The sequence below is a fragment of the Mauremys mutica genome, chromosome 3, assembly GCF_020497125.1.
Source record: "Mauremys mutica isolate MM-2020 ecotype Southern chromosome 3, ASM2049712v1, whole genome shotgun sequence".
Taxonomy (NCBI): Eukaryota; Metazoa; Chordata; order Testudines; family Geoemydidae; genus Mauremys; species Mauremys mutica.
The window spans coordinates 173,222,330-173,247,587 of NC_059074.1; the positions used below are offsets into that span (position 1 = coordinate 173,222,330).

At 35.9% G+C, this 25,258-nt stretch overlaps 1 protein-coding gene across 1 annotated transcript in view; it reads right to left on the reverse strand.

The window, feature by feature from the left end:
• LRPPRC (leucine rich pentatricopeptide repeat containing) overlaps positions 1–25,258 on the reverse strand; it is a 162,748-nt gene that overhangs the window by 79,150 nt on the left and 58,340 nt on the right. The window contains exons 17-25 of the mRNA XM_045011106.1: positions 24,194–24,300; positions 23,904–23,981; positions 23,498–23,551; positions 22,658–22,771; positions 21,285–21,415; positions 19,861–19,946; positions 18,061–18,268; positions 6,126–6,250; positions 5,369–5,475 (exon numbers count right to left, since the gene is read on the reverse strand). Of these exons, the coding sequence (XP_044867041.1) occupies positions 5,369–5,475; positions 6,126–6,250; positions 18,061–18,268; positions 19,861–19,946; positions 21,285–21,415; positions 22,658–22,771; positions 23,498–23,551; positions 23,904–23,981; positions 24,194–24,300 (1,010 nt within the window). The remainder of the gene's footprint in view (positions 1–5,368; positions 5,476–6,125; positions 6,251–18,060; positions 18,269–19,860; positions 19,947–21,284; positions 21,416–22,657; positions 22,772–23,497; positions 23,552–23,903; positions 23,982–24,193; positions 24,301–25,258) is intronic.

Consider the following 25,258-nt stretch of genomic DNA (forward strand, 5'->3'; position numbering starts at 1 on the left):
TGTGCTGAATCATCATCCAAGACTATTATAACATGAAATATATGACAGAATGTGGGGAAAATAGAGCCAGAGACGTACAATTCTCCCCTGAAGAGTTCAGTCACAACTTTAATTAATGGATTTTTTTTTTTAAATGAGTATCATCAGCCTGGAAGCATGTCCTCTGGAATGGTGGCCTAAGCATGAAGGGGCATACGAATGTTAGCGTATCTTGCACGTAAATACTTTGCAATGCCAGCTACAAAAGTCTCATGCAAACTCTGTTTCTCACTTTCTGGTGACATTGTAAATAAGAAGTTGGCAGCAGTATCTCCTGTAAATGTAAACAAACTTGTTTGTCTTAACAATTGGCTGAACAAGAATTAGGACTAAGTGGACTTATAGGCTCTAAAGTTTTGCATTGTTTTGTTTTAGAGTGCAGTTATGTAGCAAAAAACCAAAATCTACATTTGTTAGTTGCACTTTCACAATAGATTGCACTACAGTATTTGTATGAGGTGAATTGAAAAAACTCATCATTTTTACAGTGCAAATATTTGTAATAAAAATAATACTATACATTGTTCATCTGTGTTCCAGAAAAATATGGTTAAGACTTGCTCTGAGTAGATTTTAACTACTGTTTTTTGAATCAGTGCTGAAGAAAGTTTGTCTTGGTGTACACTTGCACATAACTATAGTTTCAGCTGCAATTTAAACTGTTGTTAAAAACAGGTAATTTTTTCTAATGTTGACCAGGACAACTAAGTGGCGTAGCTAGATCAGGGGTCGGCAACCTTTCAGAAGTGCTGTGCTGAGTCTTCATTTATTCACTCTAATTTAAGGTTTTGCGTGCCGGTAATACATTTTAACGTTTTCAGAAGGTCTCTTTATATAAGTCTATAATATATAACTAAACTATTGTTGTAGGTAAAGTAAATAAGGGTTTTAAAATGTTTAAGAAGCTTCATTTAAAATTAAATTAAAATGCAGAGCCCCCCGGACCGGTGACCAGGACCCCAGGCAGTCTGAGTGCCACTGAAAATCAGCTCACGTGCCGCCTTCGGCACCCGTGCCATAGGTTGATGCTGCTTCACCACATATTTCTAATGACAGCATTGAGCATGATTATAAGAGGGAAAAGGCCAGTCTGAAAATGTTACTGAAGAACTGTTGATTAATTGCTGTGCAGGACTGCACACGAAGAACTCAGAGGAGATGGCCTAACAAGTTAAGTTAGGGGCTAGAACAAAGCAGCAGTCACAGCATGTGTATTCAAACTACACTGAGGTGATGTAACATCACTACAATAACAGATTCGTTAAAGAATAAGCCTCTACATATTATATCCACGGAGCACATGTGGTATGACAACATGTTGGAGGATGAGGGGGGGAGGAGAGATATCCAAGTGGTATAAAGTTCCCTCCTCCATTTCCCTGGTCCTAAGTCAACTGTGTGGCAGTCTAGTCCCCAAGCATAATTTTGCGTAGTCTAAAGGATGCTGTTATGCCAACTGACAATGACCAAAATGGCAACCAGGGGTTGGCAGGATGTAACAAAACCACAAACATGCATCCTTTGCTCTAGCCACATCTGCTATGTTGGCAACAAAGAGAAGGGATGCTATTGAGCAGTGGTCCCCAACCTTTTTCATCTGGTGGGCACCAGATGACGAGCCACAGAGGACCGTGGCGGCGGATGAGCATCCGCTGAAATGCCGCCGGCAAGCGGCAACGTCAATAGGTGTCGCCGCCGACAAGCAGCGTCATCCAGAGGTGGCGCTGCTGAAATGCCACCAATTTTGCTTGTCGGCGGCATTTCAGCGGATGCTCGTCCACTGGCCAGTACGCGGGCACACTTAGATGCCCGCGGACATCGTGTTGGGGACCCCTGCTATAGAGGCTGCAACAGCCCTCTGTCACTGAAGGATTCCTACACAGAGTGATCCTCCTCTTGCTAGTTACACTGAATAGTTACCAGTCAGAATATACCAGTAATGCAGCACAAAATGACCACACCACATGCCCAAACCAAAACACTGTATCTAACAACTCTGGAGAGAAACAAGAGACTACCTGAGAGACTCCTGTGTGAATGAGATTTTGATTAGAGACACAGACTGAAGCTGGACGTTTTTTTTTTTTATTATTATTATTTAAAGACAAGAGTTAAGCAAAAGGATTTTCTAAGATGTATATTTTTTCACCCTGTTTAATAAGTATATCTTAAGTTTTGGGGCTAGTTCACTACACTTATATGTTTTTAATCTTTAGTTTTATTGTGTTTAAACTCCACTTAATATTTATTTTGATTCTAATTGCCTTTATTTTCTCCAACAATGTTCTTTTTCCTAAGGCAACCTGAAGTAAACTTGGTGACTTTCTGGGGAAATTCACTGTCTGGCACCCTGGAGAAAAGGAAGTGAGAGAAAGGTACCTGTCTAAACATCTGGTCACATAAACATGTTGTGAACCCCTCCTCTGACAGTACTGTGAGGAACCTGGCTGTTGTCAATGGGTGCACAGCAAAAGACTGAACCCTGGAGCAATGTTAGGCTTGCACTACAGCAACTACTGCCTTCCTCCTGCTTCCCCAGAATTCCCTGCCTAAAGACAACTGATCCCAGTAACAACCTGCCCGCGACACAGTTTCAGAGTCTTGCTTCTGCAAAGACCACAAGCAGCAGCAGTGGGAAAGGCTCGTCTAAATTAGGCCTTCCAACTCTCCTGCCCCTGTGTAGAGGTCAAAACTACCTCACCTGGCACCACCAAGTCTCAAAGGAACTACAAACCAAATTACTGGACCACATTTCAACCCTCCCAAGATCAGAACCTGTACTCTATTATGCTCAGCACACTTCAGCAGAACAACATCAGGAATCCCACACCACCAGAATCCTCCAGCAATCATTAATAGATTCTGCTACCACTGCCTCAGATGCATCTATTGTAATGCCACTGGTCAGTTTTGCCTCTGCACTGCCTCACCATGCCCCCCACTTTTGTTCTTGTTTTGTTGCAATTGATCCTTACCTCTGCCTTTTTCTATCTACCGTTAGCCTACCATTCCTATCTCAGTCTTGCTGCCCCTCCAACCTCTCCTGCTACTAAATGCCCTCTAACTGCCCTCATTCCTCTAACCGTGATTTCATCTCTGTCCACCACAAAATTAAATTAGTTTGGTTAATAATCAAGCAACCTACATTTAAAAAGTAATTATATTTCTAACCACCAATACCTGCACATAAACATTTCCAACTCCATGATCTGACTTCTTGTATCCCTTCTCATCTCCTCCCCTCCCCTCCCCTCCCTCCTTCCCCACTATTGTTATTCACCTATATTGCTGAAGGTTTAGCCCCCAAACCAGTTGTAGGATCGGGGCCCTGGGTTGCAAGTTTTTCAAGGCCATGACTATATTTTTTATTTGTCTGCAAAGTGTCTAGCACACATCTGGGCTCTCTAAATAACACAACACTAGGCTGAAGTAGTGATCTCCACTGGGCAATAATAGCTTGAGGCATTATATTCTCTCTGATCATCACTTTCTCAGTTCCCAAGGCAATAGCTTTGTATGGTAACCTTCAGTTTCAGTCAACATCTTTAGCGAGGGAACACTAAATAGCCCTGATTATCTGTTTCATTATAAACGGAGATGTTTAGAATTTACCTTTGTTACTATATACAAAATAAGGAATAGTTCAGTATTTATTGAAAATAAACCTTTGTTTAGAAAAAACGTAACCCACATATACAAAGGACCAAATCAGACTTTGTAAAGGTTACACAAGACTTGGAAATCCTAATCCAATGAGCACAAAAAGACAAGCAAGACAGCCAGATGTCCATCTGATCTTTTGATAACAGTATTGGGGTTTATGCCAGAATCGCTGACTCTTGCTGGTTTTTAACATTTCATGGTCAATCACCACCAAGTTAACTTGCTCATTTCTTCTTAATTCTTAAAGAAACAGGAGAGGTAAATTGGTAACAGCTAATTTATACAGAGAAGTAGGTTTTCAAACCAAATCAAACAATATAATTTGTTTACTGTCTGGTTAATTTCAAATGTGACTGAAATAGTCTTTGAACAAAGTCTTTTTTAAGATAAAGAAATTACCATCAGTGCACAGAAAATTCAAGAACACATTTGAAAAAACTCTGAAAGAAAAGTCTATTAAATCCAAAGAAACAGCTAGTAAAAACACAGAAAACTGCAAAATGTCTTACATTTCCTTTGGCATTCATTTCACTTCTAAACATCCCACAACAAGTTTGATCCTTCTTACGCCTTTTTCTTTTTCCTTGTATTTCAGTCACACCCTTAAAATAAACTCCTCTTCAGCCCTTGCTAATAACTGCATTGTATTCTTTTCTGTATTATCATAATAAAGCTATTAAAGCATCAAACGCTCACTACGTTTAGGACTACTGCTTTTCTACAAAAGTGCAAAGCATTTTCTAAAAAGATACAGTTTTGTCCTACCACCAGAGGACTAAAGAAAAAAACAGTTAACATAATTTTTATGCAAGATTTTTAATGTCTAATGATTCAGATGAGGATTTCTGTTATCTCATGTATTTTTTTCTTCAGGAGATTACCCCTAAAGGAAAAAAGGTATTTCAGAAAAGAAAGTTCAAAGAAAGAAGACAACAAAAGTTTTATTTTCTGAAAGACTCTCCCCTTACAATGTTAACTGGACAAGTAATGCAGAGTTTAAACACACACACACACACACACACACACAAGGGAAAAAAAATCACAATCTGGGAAGGCTCTGCAGTTGCCCTTTTGACTTATCAATTTCAGTAAGCAAAATTTCAATCAAGTCTAGATAAAATATACTAATCCTAAATAGACCAAGTTTGTCACCTACCACTTTCTATAAGCTGCTTACCATGGTTTAAAAAAATTCTAAATTAAATGCCAAACAGTAGCAGACAGCACTTGTTTGGCTGATTAACTTGTAGACAAGCATTACAAATAAATCTGAGTATGGTCTGCAGCAAATTAAATTCCAGTGCTTTTAAGAACAAAGAATTCTTTGGGAAAGAGGATTAGTAACTTTACACCCAGGAATGCCAGTTTAATTTAATTGTTCCACAATCTGAGATTTAATATGCAAATATCATTTTGATATGTAACATGAATTTGATAAAGTAAGGAAACAATTTCAATATACAACCAGACTCTCTCTCTTCTGAACTGTAATTATACATAATAAAGAAGCTGGCCGAGTTCTCTGTTTTTTCCCCCCTTCATTATTGGGATTGAATTTTATTAACATGAATCAGAACAAGACTAATTAAAGGTTAAAAATTTTAAATGTATTCTAATTAAGAGTCTAAATAGCTGTATGATTAGAGTACTGTAGTTAAAAACCCACCTCAATGATCTTCTTGGCCTCTTTGTATTTTCCTGTATTCAGGAAGGCAAAGAAGATATCATAGAGCATCGTCATTTCACCTCGTTCTTGACTCACAAAGTCCATGGCTATAGAGAGACGAAAACTCATTTCATTGTCTGTTTAATAACTGGGAAGCATTTTAAAAACAGATGTCAAAAATAATCTAACAAATAAGATTCCCCACACCTGACAAAACACAAAATAAGGATGGGGAAATAATTTTCTGGAAAGAGATACTAAGAATGAGGACAATTGCAGCTCAAAGTTAAATATACTTCAAGTACTCTTGCTAATCTGCATTATAGTTTATAATAATTAAATTTAACAGCATTAACAGATTATAAATTGGCATTCTATATTGCTGCAGACGACAAGGATTTAGGATTTCTTAAAAATGTTGCGGGAGGGACATATAGAACAAGTTAGGGTGTGTCAACACCAATGGAGTGACATATATTCCATTATAGCAGCCTTCTGTTAATAGCTAGGCATTCGGTTGTGGAAACATTAGGTTCCTTCATACTTAAAATAAACTTAATTTTTTCAATTTGCAAAAAGGACACCTGGATGCTGCTGAAAGCTTTAAAGTTATGCACATATACTCTACGCATCCTACCACTGTCTGCACAGCCTGATGTAAAGATAACCAAAAACTAAACTAAACTAAACCAAACCACCACCTCCATAAAGAATCCAAAATAACCCAACCAACAATATTTGACTATATCCAACTAACCTTTCTGGAGGAGATCAGTATTTCCTTGTTCTATTAGCCTGCACAAGACATCATGGAGCCTAGGGATCTTGCCATACTTTTTACAACAGTCAATGGTTGCTTCCAGAGCAGCAGGTACATCATCCCTTATGAAAAAAGGTACACACTTTAAGTTAAAATGATAACAGCCTATAAGCAAAGTTTGCACAAGAACAGTACAGTATGGCTTAGGGTTTCAACTAAAATTCATCTAAATCGCATAAGGATTTTTACATAGATTCCTTAACAACAGGCCATTAAGAAATACTGTCCATTCAGAAAATTTTCCACAGCCCAGAGTCAGTTTGAATTTTAAATTTATATTAGGGCCGATGAATAATCACAGTTACTTCATGTGATTAACTCAAAAAAATTAATCATGATTATTCGCACTGTTAAACAATGGAAAACTAATTTAGATTTATTAAATATTTTGGATGTTTTCTACATTTTCAGATATATTAATTTCAATTACAACACAGAACAAAGTGTACAGTGCTCACTTTATATTTATTTTTGATTACAAGTATTTGCACTGCAAAAAACAAAAGAAATAGTATTTTTAAATTCACCTAACACAAGTACTGTAATGCAATCTCTTTATCATGGAAGTTGAACTTACAAATGTAGAAGTATTGATTAAAAAAACCTGCCTTCAAAAATAAAACAATGTAACATTTTAGAGCCTGCAAGTCCACTCAGTCCTACTTCTTGTTCAGCCAATCGCTCAAACAAGTTTGTTTACATTTGCAGGAGATAATGCTGCCTGCTTCTTGTTTACAATGTCACCTGAAAGTGAGAACAGGTGTGTTCTCGTGGAACTGTTGTAGCTGGTGTTGCAAGATATTTACCTGCCAGATGCACTAAAGATTCATGCTTCACCACCATTCCAGAGGACATGCGTTCATGCTGATGACGGGTTCTGCTCGATAATAATCAAAAGCAGTGCAGACTGACACATACTCATTCTCATTATCTGAGTCAGATGCCACCAGCAGAAGGTTGATTTTCTTTTTTGGTAGTTCGGGTTCTGTAGTTTCTGCACTGGAGTGTTGCTCTTTTAAGACCTCTAAAAGCAAGCTCCGCACCTGATCCCTCTCAGATTTTGGGAGGCACTTCAGATTCTTAAACCTTGGGTCAAGGGCTGTAGCTATCTTTAGAAATCTCACATTGGTACCTTCTTTGCATTTTGTCAAATCTACAGTGAAAGTATTCTTAAAATGAACAACGTGTACTGGGCCATCATCTGAGACTGCTATAACAGGAAAAATATGGTAGAATGTGAGTAAAACAGAGCAGGGGACATACAATTCTGCCCCAAGGAGCTCTATCAGAAATTTAATTAATGCTTATTTTTTTAAATGAGCATCACCAGCATGGAAGCATGTCCTCTGGAATGGTGGCCGAAGCATGAAGGGGCATACAAATGTTTAGAATATCTGGCACGTAAATACCTTGCAATGCCGGTTACAAAAGTGTCATACAAATGCCTGTTCTTGCTCTCTGGTGACACTGTAAATAAGAAGTGGGCAGCATTATCTCCTGCAAATTGTAACCAAATTTGTTTGAGGGATTGACTGAAGTAGAACTGAGTGGATGTGTCGGCTCCAAAGTTTTACATTGTTTTATTTTTGAATGTAGGGGTTTTTTTTGTAGATATCTCTACATTAGTAAGTTCAAGTTTCATGATAAAGAGATTGCAGTAAGGTATGTATCAGGTGAATTGAAAAACATTATTTCTTTTGTTTTTTACAGTGCAAATTAAATTAAAAAATTAAAATTAAAATTAAAATTAAATTAATGGAGATATACCTATCTCCTAGAACTGGAAGGGACTCTGAAGGGTCATCGAGTCCAGTCCCCTGCCTTCACTAGCAGGACCAAGTACTGATTTTGCCCCTGATCTCTAAGTGGCCCCCTCAAGGGCTGAACTCACAACCCTGGGTTTAGCAGGCCAATGCTCAAACTACTGAGCTATCCCTCCCCACTACTAGTAATATATACTAGTAATAAATAAATATAAAGTGAGCACTGTACACATTGTATTCTGTGTTGTATTCTGTGTTGTAACTGAAATCAATATATTTGAAAATGTAGAAAACATCAAAAATATTTAAATAAATGGTATTCTATTACTGTTTAACAGTGTGATTAATTGTGCAATAAATCAAGATTACTTTTTTTAATCGTGCAATTAATCGCAATTAATTTTTTTAACCGTTTGACAGACCTAAAATATATTTTAAAAGTAACAGGAACAGAAGTTTTCAAATTAACATATTTAATGATAGACAGTCCTATTTTGGCAATACGGACTGAGTTTCTCCACAGATGGACAAACATCCTATAGAAATATTGATCATGTGACTAGATCTTCACCTCAGAGCGCATCTCTTGCACATTTGGGTACAAACCACTGAATTGGTTTACATTTTCAAAGTTATCCTCACAATTTTGAAGACTAGAAGTTTTTTCTTTTAAATTAAAACTTTTATTTTTAGTATACTTGTGCAAAAAGGACAGATTCCAAGCAGAATTACACTATAGTCATTGCCCTATGTATGCAAAGTTTTTATGCAAGTCATAGTAACTTCAAACACCAATATATTTTTTTAAATATACTCAACAAGAAGAGTTTTAAAATAATTAAGAATCTGTATAGCACTGTACAGGTAAATAGTGTTTTTTAAAAGAGAAGACAAACCAAATCAAACAGTCCCTCTTCTAAAGAGCTTACAATCAAACATACAAAGCACAGGATAACAGCTGAAATAGAGCAGAGGGTGTGGAGAAATCAGTGGTTAGAGAGACCAGTGTAGAAAAGTCATATGGAATTAGGAGGTTTAAAGAAACAGTTTGGAGAGCAGAGGGTTGGTATGGGAAAAATATGTAAAAATAATCTGTGGAGCAAAAAAAAAATCAACATTTGTTGTGTGTGATATTTGATCCTTTGTATATTTTGCAAGACAACCAGATAAAGGCTGGTAAAAATGGGTAGGACTAGGTGGGTAAGAAACATGTATGTCTGAAGTCTGTTTACAGCAGGTGTAAATCCATACTGTAGACCTGAAACAGTAATAATAATTTTTGAAGCAACTTCTGTTGAGCATTTCCTCAACAGTATTTCATAAGCCCGAATTAATTAAGGAAATTATATTGTCATTTAAAGTTAATTCACTTCCAAAAATTGTTCATATTTTTCTCTTGCACAAATGTTCACCGATAAGGCCAGAAGAGACCACTGTGATCATCTACTCTGACCTCTTGCCTAATACAGGACCTAGGACTTTCCTGAATTATTTTTTGTTTGAACTTGAGAATATCTTTTAGAAAAACATCCAATCTTGATTTTGAAATTTCCTGTGATGGAGAATCAATGTATCATTTGGTAAGTTGTTCCAAAGGTCAGTTACTCTCACTGTTAAAAATTTGCACTTGATTTCTAATCGGATTCTAATCGGAATCTAATCGGAGCCTAGTTTCAACTTCCAGCCACTGGACCTTGTTATACCGTAGTCTGATAGGGTAAAGACGCTTCTAATTTCAAATTTCTGTTCCCCATGTAGATACATGTGATCAAACTACCCCTTAACCTTCTCTTTCAAAAGATAAGTAGTCTGATCTCCTTGAGTTTTTCCACTATAGGGGATGTTTTTGTCCTTTAATCATTCTCATGGCTCTTCTCTGAATCCCCTTCAATTTATCAACATCTTTCTTGAAACTGTGGACACCAGAACGGGACACAATATTCCAGTAGTGATCACACCCGTCCCAAGTACATAGGTAACAACCGCCTTACTCCTACTTGAGATTCGCCTGATTATGCACCCAAGGATTGCATTAGCCCAGGGGTAAGCAACCTGTGGCACACGAGCTGATTTTCAGTGGTACTCACACTGCCTGAGTCCTAGCCCTTTTGGCCACAGGATAGCACGGGAAGTTCACATGCAGCTGATTATCCATGTTACCCCAAGCTTTTTTCCAAGTTACTGCTCCCCAGGATTGAGCCTCCCATCCTGTAAATACAGCCTGTATTCTTTGATTCTAGATGTATAACTTCACAGTTGGCTGTATTAAAATGTATGGTTTTATTCTGTCCATTTTACTAACTGATCCAGATTGCTCTGCATCAGTGATTTGGCCTCTTCATTATTTACCCCATCTCAATATTTGTGTCATCTGCAAACTGTATTAGTGATGATTTTATGTTGTCCTCTAGGTCACTGATAAACGTTAAATCGCATAGGGCCAAAACCTAACCTCTGTGGAATCGCACTAGAAACATACCTGCTAAGTAATTATTCCCTGTTTACAATTACATGTTGAGACTTATCAGTTAGCCAGTTTTTAATCCATTTAATATGGCATGTGTTAGTTTTGTATCATTCTAGTTAATCAAAATTTTACATTGCCCTTGATTTTATTACCATTTCATCTATATTAATATTTTAAAATGTATTAAAAAGTAAAATATAAATGCAGAAGAAATGTTAATGTTATTGTAATATTACTGACACTGTGAAAATGAGCCTAACTTGACGGATCTCTACCTTATCCCCTTACTAAGCCCTGTTTACAGTGCATCTTCTGGCACCCCACAGAGTCATTTGAATTTTTGTCATTTGGGGTGAAGACTAAATTACAGGTTAATTTCAAAACTGCAAGTAGATGTTGCAGACTAGATTACTGTCATACAAGAGAAATACTATGGATGAAATATAGATGGATATAAAGCTTCATATAATCAGTATTTTCTTCTGCTTTAGATTCAAGTTCAGTTTAACACCTTTAAAATCAGTTTTTATTGAAAACTACTCAAATTCTTGTGAGGCACAACAGCACTTACACATATAAATTAAAGTTTTCAGTTGTAAATTCAGCTCAGATTGATTCTTAAACTGAAATAGTATTGTCTCAGCTGTATACCCACAGCATTAAAGTGACTCTTTTAGGTCAAAGCTATCAGTAAATGAATGAATAACTGGAATGTTAATCAGACACATTAATAGTTTTTGGTCTCTAAATGTATGATTCTGAAGATATTTATACTGTGTGTACAGAATAAAAAAAGCCAACAAAAAGAAAATGCAAATAACATACATGTTATGGTGTTTCCTGCTGATACAACATACAAAATGTTTCCAGACTCAGGCCCCCAATACAAGTTTAAGCTCAATAATGAGACCAGCGCATTATAACTTCAGCTTACAGTGATAAAAATCTACTACATTTGTCTCAAATTTCCTTAGAACAATATTGCAGGCGAGTTTTTGTTTTATAAGGCTACCCAACCACAATTTACTGTAAGACAACCTTTTTAAGGTAAATGTATAGGATTGGTTGTCAATTATTATAAAATGCAAAATAAAGGAAAATATAAATGTGTATTCTGGAGCTGTGTTTAATACAAATGGAACTTAATGCTACTGGAATTGTAGAAACTAAACCTGGCAGGCTTAAATGGCTTTGTGCTTGAGTTACAACAATTTGCAGAATAAATCATAGTGTCTTTTAATTGTTATACAAAATGCAATTGTTTCAAGAGGATTTTTTTTTCCGACTAGCAAGTATTTTTGTGAGGAGTTGTTGTTAATAATTCAGCAGAAAAAAGCCCATTGACAAAACAAGAACTTACTACACAGCCTTAAAATTGAATTTATTTTTAAGATTATGTTAATGTTCTGAATACATATATTGCTAAACCTTACAACAGTTCTGCATTTTAATTGAACTGTATGAATATTATTTTTTGTAAGTTACATTTAGAACAAAATGTGTGTGCACATAACCAGACAGGTCCAAGTTAATGCCTGAAAATCTTATTGGACACAATCTTCCTATACAATTTATATATTAATCAATATCCAAATTTACATCTCAAAGGTTCATATAATGGATAAAGTGTCTGATCCCAAACACATTTTAGTTAATGTGTCCAATGACTTCAGCAGACTTTGGATCAGACCCCAAAAGAGTAAAGCCCTGATGCAGCATTCACAACCAGGCTAGCAAACTTGTGTGTCCATGGGGTCACCAATGAAAGGTACGTTTTTAAATATAAATTCACGTGATCCATGGATCATTGAAAAGAACGGGAGTTTTGTTTTTATGGGTGAACTACTATTAAAATTTTACTTTTTATTAGTATCGACAAATGCCATTTATGCTTCTTTTTAAAGGGCAAACTCCTATTTCTCTTTTAAAAACACTTCACATAAGCAATTCAGATATTACTTCTCTCATTGCAATCTCTTCATTTAAAAAAAAGAGGTATGCTATCATAACCTAAATGACAGAAGCAGCCTAAGCGTATTATGACTGACCCTCACATCAATACAAGACAGCTCTAACTCAGCATTGCACTGCAATTTAGACTGTTCTATTTGTAAGAATCCGAGGCAAGTTATTTTTGTCTGGGGCACTCGTGAATTCTTATATACTGTGGCCCCAATCCTGAAAAAACACCCATGTGGGTAATTTCACTTATACATGTAATTTTACTAAGTAGGACTACTTCCATAAATAAAGTTACAGACAAGAATAAGTGTTTGTAGGATAAGGCTCTGTAACAAGACTGACCACCATCTAATTCTTCTCTCATACCTATTTCAAATTATATAAATCATTCCCCTCTTACAGCATGTAGCTCTAAACCTAACCCTTTTACTTGTAATAAACAACTTTCCAAACCAGAGAGTCTGCTTGATAAAAAGACTCCAAATATTGATTTTAATTGGAATGAAGTGCTACAACGTTATGCATAAAGCTTTAGTGAAGTGGCAATTTACCTAAGGGGTTTACTGATTGAAAAGCTCTCAAACCTGAAATCACTAGAGAAGGAGAAAGAAAAAAGGGACTCTGGAAGGGGAAAAAAAAAAACAAAAAACTCTTAAAACAAATCCCTCTCTGCAAATCTGAAGCAGATGTTAGCGTGGAGGGAAATCAATTCAGTAAGGTACAATCAGCTTTACAAAAATTATTCTGTTAAGAAAACGGGCTCTTGAAATAACTAAATGTTTTTTTTCTGTTCATCAGCTACAGCAAGGAATCTTCAAGGAGACTGGTGTTGCAATTACAACTAATCCTCCCCAAAAAATTAACTGTGTTGAAGGCTTTGTAATTTCCCTAGGTACAATTTAGCTGTCACTTACTTTAAAATTTACTCAAACATGCGTTCCGAACAGCACTAACTTCACATGTCAAGTGCTTTCCAGCCAATTGAGTCTAAACTGGAAGTCGGTGTTAAACAACTGAATGATTAGACAAGATAGCTCATTTCCCTGCTCTTTTGTTCAGAATAAAATGCCACATTTACATTATCAGGCTCAACAGGATTTTCTGACAGAGGGAGAAAAAACCCTAGTGAACACTGTCCGTATTAAGCACATGAAGCCTGTCATTTACCAATCATCCTTCAAAAAGCAATAGCCATGAATGTAACTTAATTACGACCCAATGATCCTTGACGAAAAATCATCTTATCACCGTGCTGTCCCCCTAGGGCAAATGAACCACTTTTGTCCTCTGGCACTGATGATGCTAAATTCCTAATTGCAATAATGTAGTAAAAGAGCCAAACCTCCTTAATTTCCTTGCAGCACTTAAGAGTTTTAAACTAGGAGGAAAAAAATACAGATATAATATAAATATTTGGATTAAAGATGTTGAAAATTAGAAAAAAACCCTGTCGATTAAAGTAAGCAATATTTTAAAATATAACCTATTTTTAAAATTAATGAGTTAAAAGGTCATGAAAAGTATTGTATTTACCAAGGAATCATCTCTAGCACATAAAACCACACATGTACTTAAGTCTATGAAACCTAGATAAGAACTATGGACAAACAGAGGATTCAGATTGCACCTACACACCTGGTATATGAGACACCAATGAAATGCATGTGTGTTCACACAGACTGCAGAACAAATTAACCCACAGGGCCCTTTAGTGGACAGCATGAATTAAAACTGCTATTTTGATCATTTTTAAACAAATATCCAGAAGGTGTAACTGGATTGTATTTTCAAATGACTCTACCAATTAAACAGGTTTTGTTCACTGATCTCTGCTAACAAAATAGTTACATATTTTGCCTACATTCACGTTTATATTTTAAAAGATTGCTTGTGCAGCAGCTATCTTGTACGAGTAAAATCACTAGCTGCAGTAGATGTTTATTTTCCCTCCTGTAAAGCACCGTATAGCACAGAAGTAGATTAGCTTCACAAACCTCTTTACAGTTTTGTAAATCTCTTAGTGTTTGAGTAGGTTTCCCTTGACAGTTGATAGAGGAGAGCAAAGAATAACCCAAAAAATTACCCACTAAATCCTCAAGGATTTTCATATTATACAGGTAACACACACAGTCACAGCATTAACCTCTCCCCATTATCAGCAACTGGAAGAATCAGTTCAAAAGTAAGACAAGTTTTTAGCCCAATCTTCAACTTATTATATTCCTATGGAAGATTTTGACAGGCTGCTCAAAATTAAAAACATCCAAAGTCAATATCCTGATTAGGATATTTTGCCATACCATTCAAAGAAGAATTATCTCGAATGAGGGATTGAAGATTGGATATGTAGGTTTTTGCGATTTTTCCTGAATTTACATTTCTTGAGCTAATACAGTGCTCACACCAAGAATAAAGCTAATACCTTTTAAGATCACTTTAAAGGATTTTTACTTTAATTGGGATAATTGCTTTATCTTGGGAAAAACAAAAAACTGTCTTTATTATTTAAGTTAAATTTATTTCTATGATCATCTATTTCTGAACTAGTTAGTAAAATTTTCTCCCTGTCTACCCATAAAAGGACTGGGGGTGGGGAGGTAGAGAAAATGGGTTGTCTGGCTATGCTAAAAGAAGGACAGGAGATATTTGACATGGGTTTAATCAGGCTGCAACTTTATTATTAGATGTCTGGGACTACCCGGCAGGTAATGTACAGTGCAGGTAACCTCAGATTTATTCTGTAATTACCTGGGGGGCTTTTATCAGCTCTCCCTCTTTTTCCATCCAGGTCGCTCCAGCAAATCCATTGCTGGGAACTCACCGTACCCGGGGCCTGGGGCTTCCACCAGCTCTCCCTCTTTTTCACTCCAGGTCCCTCCAACAAATCCATTGCTGGGAACGTACCATCCAAACCCCCCTTGTAGGAGGGTTAAGGTGGGCTACGAGAATGTGGGGTTGGCTCCCTGCTGTACCAATCATAGGAGTCCGCAACTGCTCCACATTCGTCCCTCTAATGAACACCTCTTTTTTACTTCATCAGATTTTGTTAAGAAAATATTTTATTGGGAACTGTCAACCTTAAAAAGTGTTAAGAATGTGAAGGCTCTGAAGATCTTTCCTATCTTGCACGCTGTCTGTAGGAGGAACAAGTCTCTGAAACTGATTTGGAAAATGTAAAACCTTAGTTGTAAATCCAAAAAGACAGGTAAGGCAAGATTAAACATTTTAAAACTACGATTGTTTAAATCTTCCATAACAGTCACAGGGTTTTCCTTTCCATCCTACCAATGTCAGGAATTAATAATTTTTATTTTTTTTAAATGGCACCAGCAGAGCCAGTTCCATGGAACATTAGAAAATCCTGCAGCTCATCCCACTGGCTTGCCAAACTTCTGAAGTGACAGAACTGTACCAGCAACTTAACTCCAGGAGTTTACCACCTGCATGTGTGCTGCCATGGAGCTATATAGCATTGCAAGTAGCAAATCACTTGGGAACCACAGTGATGAGCAAATGTTATAGCGGACATGTATAATTATACCCATTCTAACACTATGCTCAGTTCAATCATAACTGTCCAAAACTTTTCACCCTTCTGGGAACAAATTTCTCAGGCTTGATCACTTCCTGAAGGTGAACTTTTTGCGAAGTCTGAGTAGAAACTGTTCCTTCCTTTTTAAGAAGAAAAGTCAGGATGGAGTAACAAGGCTTTACCTATCGTAATAAGGGAAGAAACTCTGTCTTGTCTTCCTGAGAGGAGCGGGGAAGGAGCTAACTCTTGCAGACCTTTTAACTTATTTGGGATAGTGTGTTCCAGTGCTTTCTAGCCAAATATTTCCACATTATGGAATGTGTGTGTGTGTCTCACTTTTTAAAAATAACCTAATTCCATTAAAAGACTAAGTTAATCTTTCATTACAGTGTCATTGTGAAAGCAGTCAAAATCACAAAAAGTTAGGAAACGACAAAGTTAAAGCTACACATACAACCTTTACTCTGCCCCTTTTTGTACATGCATGAAGGTCTTTAATTACATGATCATACCCTGTTTGAAACAACTTTATACAACCTTCACTACACATGTAGGATATTGTAGTAATGTGTACAAGTCTGTGAATGCCAGACACAGGCTGTGAAAGTCATTTATATAAAAAGTATGCAGAAAATTGTTCTTGCTATACAGTATAAAAGTGTAATAGTAAACATTTACTGGTGTGTGTGTGTGTATATATATATATGATTGCAGCTAAGTTCATAATTAACTGTCCCATCCTGTGAATTGCACCAAAGAAAGCCTGTGCTGCTGATTGAGAAGGGTGTTTGACTGCTGCCAAATGTATTGGAATATTTATTTTTATGAAGAGAACTTTCATACAGTCTGCAAAGATAACTGGGCCATTATGACAAATTTTTAAAATATACAAAATAATAAAATTAAATATTACAAAACCATGCACATATGTATGAGGTTATAGAGAAAGATTTTTCTAACACATAAGAGCAAACATTGGTAGTTAATATAGCAACAACTGGATGTTCCAGTGTTAGCAAGCACATCTTCTTGAAAGCTGACTGGCTGTTCAATAGATGGCATTGTGAATACATCAGTAATATTTTATATGGGGTTTATTTAAAAAAAAACCAAAAGAACATATTTATATTAAATCAGTGACCAAATTGGAAGAGACTGTTGATGAATTGAGACAGAATCTAAAATGGATAGAAGCAGGGGTCCTGGGACAATTTGTATAGTGGTAATGCTGAGAGCCGCTGAACCAAACCGTAAACCCTGCATTTGATGGAAACCACTTCAAGACAGGGAATGCTGCCGCACCTCCTGCTCCCCTAGTTCCAGCACCCCTAGTTCCAGCCAAGAAGAGAAGGCCTGAAAACTTGAAATAGATTGAACACTTAAGACTGTTTGTTGGAGGGATGGGGGGGACCTAATTCTTGACACTCCTGTGATAAAGACCTATTATATACAGTTCAAATGTGGAATTTTCCTCAAGTAACTGTGTCTCATATTAAAAAGACTATGCAAGGACATATGCCACATAGTGTATGAAAATTATTTCCTGCCAGAACAAATGCACGGAGTTCATTCTCCTGTTGAATTATACTACTGGTACCAATGGAAAAGTAATAGGAAATATTTGGCTTGGAGCACCCAGACTATATGGTGATACTTTGGGAGTAGTATCAGATTTCTTAACTTTTCGCTTAATTACTTAATGGACAAGGAAACCTAACTTCAACCCACATAAGTGTTATTGATATGCGCAGTGACAATGAAATATATACATCTTTTGGGTGCTTTTTGTCTCAATAACTTAGGGATGTATGTAGCATGCTATGACCAAATATCCCTTATTCAAACAATTGCAAGGCTTAAAATCTGAAACAACCAATTTGTGAGCAAATTTTGATTGTGTTAAATTTGTCTATGTGACATAGTCATAGCTCTCATGTAGGCACCATGAAATGAAATATAATTAACAAAAAATAAGCTATTGGTCTGTTTTTCAAAGTGTTCCATCGAAAACAGTCTCACAAAAAGTTTTACTTTAATATACTACATCTTCACTTGTGTTTGTGTGTATGTATATAATAAATAAATCATGTAATATGAACAAATATTAGCTCATACCCTACCCTTAATACCAAGCCTCAGAAAACTTACTTTTCAAGGTGAACAGTAATCAGAGGGGAACAGAGGTTAGCAGAAGGCTTTGCTAAGCCCAGTGTCAGAATGGACTCATGTAATTGATTCACTGTTTCAACTTCACCTCGCATGGCTGCAGCATTAAGGATGTGGAAAAAGGACGTGACTGTTGTATCTTTGATAGGAATATCCTTCTCTTTCATCTCCTTTAGAATGTTAATAGCATCTACAATGAAACACCACAAAAGAACCTTAGGTAATTTCATGTAGGGAAAACAAACTGCTATTAAAACAGCATTTCAAACCCAGCAGGAATGTAAATTCTGGTGTATAATGCCGATTTCAAGTTAATTACTACTTGCATTTCTAAACGAGACTACAATTATAAATCCACAATAGCATGGCTTTATCATTCACTGCAACTTTGACTACAAATTATAGATAGGAACTGTGTGCCCACTTTGCACCACATAACCCTGTACAGTCTGCCCTATAGCTGCAAGATCCCACTAAATGGATGCTTTTATCGTTCAATGCTAACATCTGCTAAATCACACCATTGTTTCTTTAGCAGATGGCTTGTCACGAGGCCAGATAATAAAGATGTGTTTACACTGAATATACAGCCAGACTAATGGTCTGATACCGATAGGGCCTGTTTGCTATGTCGATACTAATTAGCCAAGGAGAGCCAATGAAAGCTTTCTAACAGACTGCATGTTAAAACATTAGGTTCATTAAGCTTCATTAGGAAGGCAGAAACAAACATTTTGGTATATGGAATAAGTGCATTTTTATAATGTTCTTAATTATTGCGCAGGCAAAATGTTTTGACCACTTTACATAAAAGCAATAAAAGCAGCCTAATGTTTTAGAAGAGCTTTGCAGATCACAAATGTACCACAGAAAATAATGCTACTCAGAAAATGTAGCCATACTTCTTTACTGTAGAGGTGACCAGGATCTAATTTATTGTCACTTGGAAGGGGGCAGGGTTTTGAATATAATTCTAATAAGTGGTCAAGTGAAATTTCAATGAAATCATCTGCTGAGGAAAAAAAGGTGTAATTTTACATTAACAAAGAAAATAGCCATAATGTAAGATTAAAAACTGAAAGACTGAGTTATGTTGGCTAGACTTTGTAGCCCTTCTTTAAAACAATTGGCAATAGCCTGTAGGTTATAATAATCAGCTTAAGAACTACCTACATTATTAGGCATGAAGTCCGTATAATTTACAGCAAAGACCTAGGAATCTAGTTGGGGTATCGAATGCAATATGCTCATTAAAAGCCAAAATTACAAATCATTCTATCACACAGACTTTAAACTGTAATATAAATAAAATATAAATGAACACCAACATTAAAAAATATTAAAGTACTTCATAAAACAAGTTACCGGATTTTTACTGCAGTGTTTGGACCCTTACAAGAAGGTTATGTTTATAGGTTCTATGTTCAGCCTTCAGACCTTCTTAAGCAAAAACAAAGCCATTAGTCTAGGCACATACGCAATTTGTGCCATAAGTCATGATCTTCAAACTCAATCCAAACAGCAATGCTAATAAAAACTAGCTGCAGAAATGCAAAAAGCACTGAGCTGTGCAAATGTAAATGACAAGCTTGCCAATCCATTAAAACTAATGGCCTGTACTGTCCAAGCATCTCTGGTTGAATTCACATGCAAATTTGTATGCAAAATGTTCAAGCACTTTGCAGGACATGATATACCATTAATATCAACTCACATTTTTAGTCCACTGGCAAGATACCTTTATTATACAGCAGTAACTTATACTGAAAGCAAATGGCTTACCTTCTAGTCTGCCATGCTTTCCTAAGACTTTCACCAAGGCTAAGTACTTGCTTGTGTCAAGAGCAACAGATGAATCTTTACGGAAGCTAAAAATTAGAACGTATTAAAAACTGCATTAATAGAAGTTCAGTTTTTAAAGTATATAGAATGAAGGGTTATTCTTAAAGACAAAGTAACAAAGGTATGGAATTAGTTACACAGAAGTTAGAGTAAAATATTTCAGAGAATCTGACAGTCAAAGTTTGCCATTGAAGTACATTTTTTCTCTTTAAAAAAGGATATTAGGCAGCAAAGAAACTTTTCAGAGAATTTAAAAAAGGGATGTCTTTATCAATTTGACAGTAGGGAAGAACACGGCACACCTCTCCCATATTTAAGACAGAAACTTCTTCCTGCAAACACCCCGTCTTTGAGTATTACAGTACAAATAGCACTGAACATAAAGTCATCCACCTTTTGTAGCCCCTTCGATTTCTACTATTCATAGTATTTTTTCTTTAATTTAGTCACTTTCCCAAGAGTATTGAAGGAGGAAGGTGCTTTTTAAGGCACTTGTTGGCAGCTCTATAATAACCTCACAGCAGATCAATGAACCTTGACCTACCTTTGAAGCACTACTATAAAACTCAATCTTACTTGGTAAAAATCTCACGATGAGATATTTACATAAAAAAAACAGCATGGAAAAAGTTACTACATACACACAATAGCAAGTTTCCCAATACTAACAAGTGAGCCATTTTGTGTGTCTCTCAACACTGACAAAGCTCCCTCCAAATTATGGATACCTGACTTGAATTCCACTGTAAAATCCAAGTAAATTTTAGCAAGGGAAGGGGGAGAATCAAAAGTATGCAAAAGTTATATATAACTATCATGATTCACTGCAACATTAAAATTGAATTTTAATTTTTTGGGGGGTGAGGCGGGAAGGGGATAAGAAAGGAGAATGCTCTGTAAGACAATTTGCTCCCAGACAAACCATGCGTAACACATTTTAGCTGGGAGCTAATTTTCACAACCAAGATATAATCTCTGAAAATGGAGGTTTAAAAAGGAAATGTTTGCTGACAGGTCTTAAAATATAATGTCACTTACAAGCATTGCTATTCTGATGCAATATAAATGTAGTTATATTACCACTTTTCAAAAATAAACCTGAATTTAAAGGCTAAAGGCTGTTGACAAAAACATAATCATTTGCTTATTTAAGATAATACATCACACGCACACTTTCAAAAGTGTGATAATCTGAGAAGGATTGCTTGTTTTAACAAAAATTCTTGATCTTTCTTAAGAATTATACACATGGGGGAAAACTAATTAAAAATGTATGAAGGGGTTAATATTCAACCTACTTAATTCAACAAGGTCTGTGTATCAGCATAAATCTCTGTGACATGTTTCAGTGCCGGTGTACTTACACTTCTTCTTTCAGGTTCATTGCATCTTCTACATTATCATGTCGACAGCACAAATTTATCAAGGCTGCATAGCCACCAACAACCATGTCCGGTTCGTATTTTGCTTTCACTTCAAGGGCTTTTTGCATATTCTAAAAAAGAGGAACAGAGCAAAGATGTGAACCACGGAAAAAGTCAATACGACATTATAAATGCTAGGGTTCAGTATGTAGCTGTATGAATAGCTTTAGTGTTTTAATACCAAAAAACATGTTCATGAAACAAAGCTGGTATTTAATTTTAATTTTAAAAAATAAATTCACCTGTTCCCAAAATGTTTCAGTTCAACTTAACTGAAAGGTGTATTTTAGGCATTAGTCTCCCTGTTTTAATAGCAGTCTCTACAATGTTTTATTACAGACTGATTTTTGTTGTCACACAGCACTACAAACATGATTTACTATGGTATATGGACTAATATTTATGTACAATGCCATGCTTTAATTTCAACAGGCACCAATATCCTAAACACAAAATTGAAAAAACTTTGTAAGACCAGTTCATAATCTAATCAACGAACAGGCTGCTTCAGCATTTGCCATAATCTTTTAAAAAATCTTTTAAAACAATTGCGTTGTTGTTTATGCAATTTAATGGGTACCATATTAAAGCTTATGACTTATCAGACTATTCTTATAGTCTCAGGTACAGCATTATAACAGACAGTCATTTGAGAAACAGAATCTCTCCAAAGGCTGGATTTACAGCAATACTGAATACTGTGCTATAATCTTAAACACAGTTATGGCTCTTTGTAAAACCATGGGTATATGACAAAATCATACTGAACAAGAAATTGGACAAAAGTCTGATGATATCCCACAAATTGCAGACACACTAAAATGAATATGAGCTACAGCTGGACGCTCGCCGAATGAAGGCAAGAGCCTCTTTATCTCAGAAAGAGCTTTTCTCCAGCAGGAAAATGGAATTTCAATCCCTGCATTAACAACCTAGTAATATTTGACTTGCAAATGACTACTGCATGTATCAGTTGCTTGACAATCTAGATATAAGAGACCGGAGCCATGGCTTGAAAGGACATTTGGCATGTATGATAAACCTATCACAGCTGTTACTATCATTCACTTTGCAGATTATCGTAAACAAACTTCAGCAACCCCAAAACATGTCATTCAAGGTGTAGCTGAAATTAGTTAACCTTTTTCTTTAATTGCTTTTTTGCACTTATGTTTGATTTATAAGCATCAAACCTTGAAACCTCAAGCACTGCGCTTGTCCTTGCTTAACTACATCTATCTATAATACAGTCATCTACATTCCTTTTAAATATAGCTCAGCATTTGCAATTATCTCTGCCTTGCTCAAGTTACCTCTTCTGCACAGAGAGCAACTATAAGCTGTTTTAGGACATTTCCAATAGGTTGCTTTTCAGCTTTTAGCTTTTCCAGTTCCTCCTCCAAAGCAGACACTTCAAGTTCAGTGTTCTAAAAACAGGTGAAAAAAAGAAAACAAAAGTTTTTAAAAAAAATAGGTCACTTTGCCAAAGGAAGATGAAACCTGTTCATTCCTAATTCAAAAGAAAAATTTGTAACAATTAAGAATGCTGTAGCTAATTAAGAAGCTGATGCCAGTTAAAAACTTGAGACAATGGCATAATAAAAACTGAAGCCATGGGAGCTTTGAAGTCTAACATTTTTACAGTGTGGAAACATCTGCTTCTCTCAGGCTTATTTCTTTAGTGGTAGAAGTAGAGAGAAGAGGCCTGTTTCTTTACCTCTCTGCCTAGGCATACTGAAGATTAAAAAAAGACTTGATGCCACACAACCACCACCATACTTGATTTATACTCCTGTCATTCAAGGAGTTCAGAGTGCATAAGACGATTAAGCCTCACACCACCACTATAACCTGAATTTTACAAATGGGGAAACTGAGGCATGGAACCTAAATGAATTGCCAAGCTCAACCAGCAAGTCTGATGAAGAACCTACATATTCTGACTCCCAATCTTGTGTATTAATTACTAGACTGTGCTTCCTTCTGCATGGCCCTCAAACTCCTCCCAAAACAGGAATACTTCTAGTTGTAGGCTACACAACTATATCACTGAGAACTAGTTAATATCTTCATGCATTATTCCCTCCCCCCTCCCCCAAAAAAATTTGATTACTATGCCACAGAGAAATCCAACTATCAGTGAATTGACTTACTTTTGGAATGTCTGCTACTGACAACTTTTCTCTATCAGTCACTAAAATGATATCCTAAAATTTAATAAGACATAAAAATACCAGTAAATAAAAAGAACAAACTATATGAATAAAATGAGCTTAAAATGCTAAAAATGTTGTGGCAAGTACAATAGCCTTTTTTCTAGTGTTATTAGATTTACTAAAAGGAAAGACTGATTCTTTAGAATACTTTCATCAAATGTAGCTCTTCACAAATATTCTAAAATAAAATTGGGTTTCAAGAGCAAAGAAGATTTAGGGAAAGGATGAAGTGTTTACACAGTTAATCAAATACATCTATTTTGGCAAGATTATATTCCTGGAACACACGCCATATATATTTTATATTTTAAAGAAATAAAATAGTTACTATATAACCACAGACCTTAATTAATTCAGGAACATGATAGGCGTCCAGCAGGTTGCGAATGCCTCTGTAGATATTTGTAGGGATTACTACATTCTGTATCAAGAGGTGGGGGGAAAATTACATGAGTTTTGAAATACAACCAAACTGAAATTTGTCTAACAGAAATTATCTCAGACATAATTTAAGTCTCCAGCTCTTGCATGTCATTGAGAAGTGGTCTAGTTGTACTTAAAAGCAGCAATTTCAAATCTAATAGATACATGTCAGGCAGGACAGGCATTATGTAGCAAAAAATGAAATGGTACCATCTTCTTCAGCTGATGGAAGTATTGTCTCAAATGCTCCTCCTTGGCCTGTACCTCTGAGTCACTCATGCTGTCAATCAAGTTATAAAGAAAATAGCCAACAGCTTCTGTGGAAAAAAACAAGAGAAAGCATTCCACTAAAATTACTGAGACTGTCATGTTATCAAGATTAATTTATAAGAAATCATTTTGGTGTGAGATGTCACCCTGATGAGAGGCTCTGAAATGGCAACAATGATCACTGAGGCATAGAGATTATGTGGTTTGGGAGCACATATCTAACTGGTGAGTGAAAGGAATATTAATTATTTTCAGACCCAGTGACAGCTTTTCAGTACAGAATCTTACTTCAATCTATTCTTTCCACCACTGTGTGACAGAAGTGGTACTGCCCAAGGCCTTCCCCCCCTTTCCTACCCACTACCCCAAATAGTTGCCACAAATATTTTGTCATTGCTCAAAAGAAAAAATAGCTTCCTAAAGCTTTGCATATTTTATTCTGTATCTTTTACACATTTTTTATATTAAAATGTTTTTTTATAGCCAGCTAGTGGAACATAAATACAGAGTAAAGAATATTAAATGATTTTAACAAGTAGATCCAATAATCCTGTGAAGAGCTGCCTATTAGCCAATGAAAATCAAGATTAACAAAGATGGTTTAGCTAACAGCACTAATTTTCTTATGCATTCAAGCATAAAAATGTATATGGCCTTGTACTCAAGCCTCAAGAAGGAGCTAAGGACTTTCCAAAAGGTTCCATTTCCTGTACGAAACTTATACTCAGAAAAATAGGAATTAAAACAAAAAATAGACAATGTATTTATCTAGATTAAATGAAAAGAGTCAATTTGTTCCAAAATAATGTATTTGGATTGATATGTACCATTTTCTTTTATAAAATTAGAAAAGGTTATCAAAATGAACATTAATTGGAAAAGATTCTACTTAAACATTTTCACTATATGAATAATATTGACACAGACTGATTTATTTGAAATCTCTATCTTACTTTTAAAAACTGCTCATTTTTCTAAATATGAAATATATTTTTAATTTAAAAA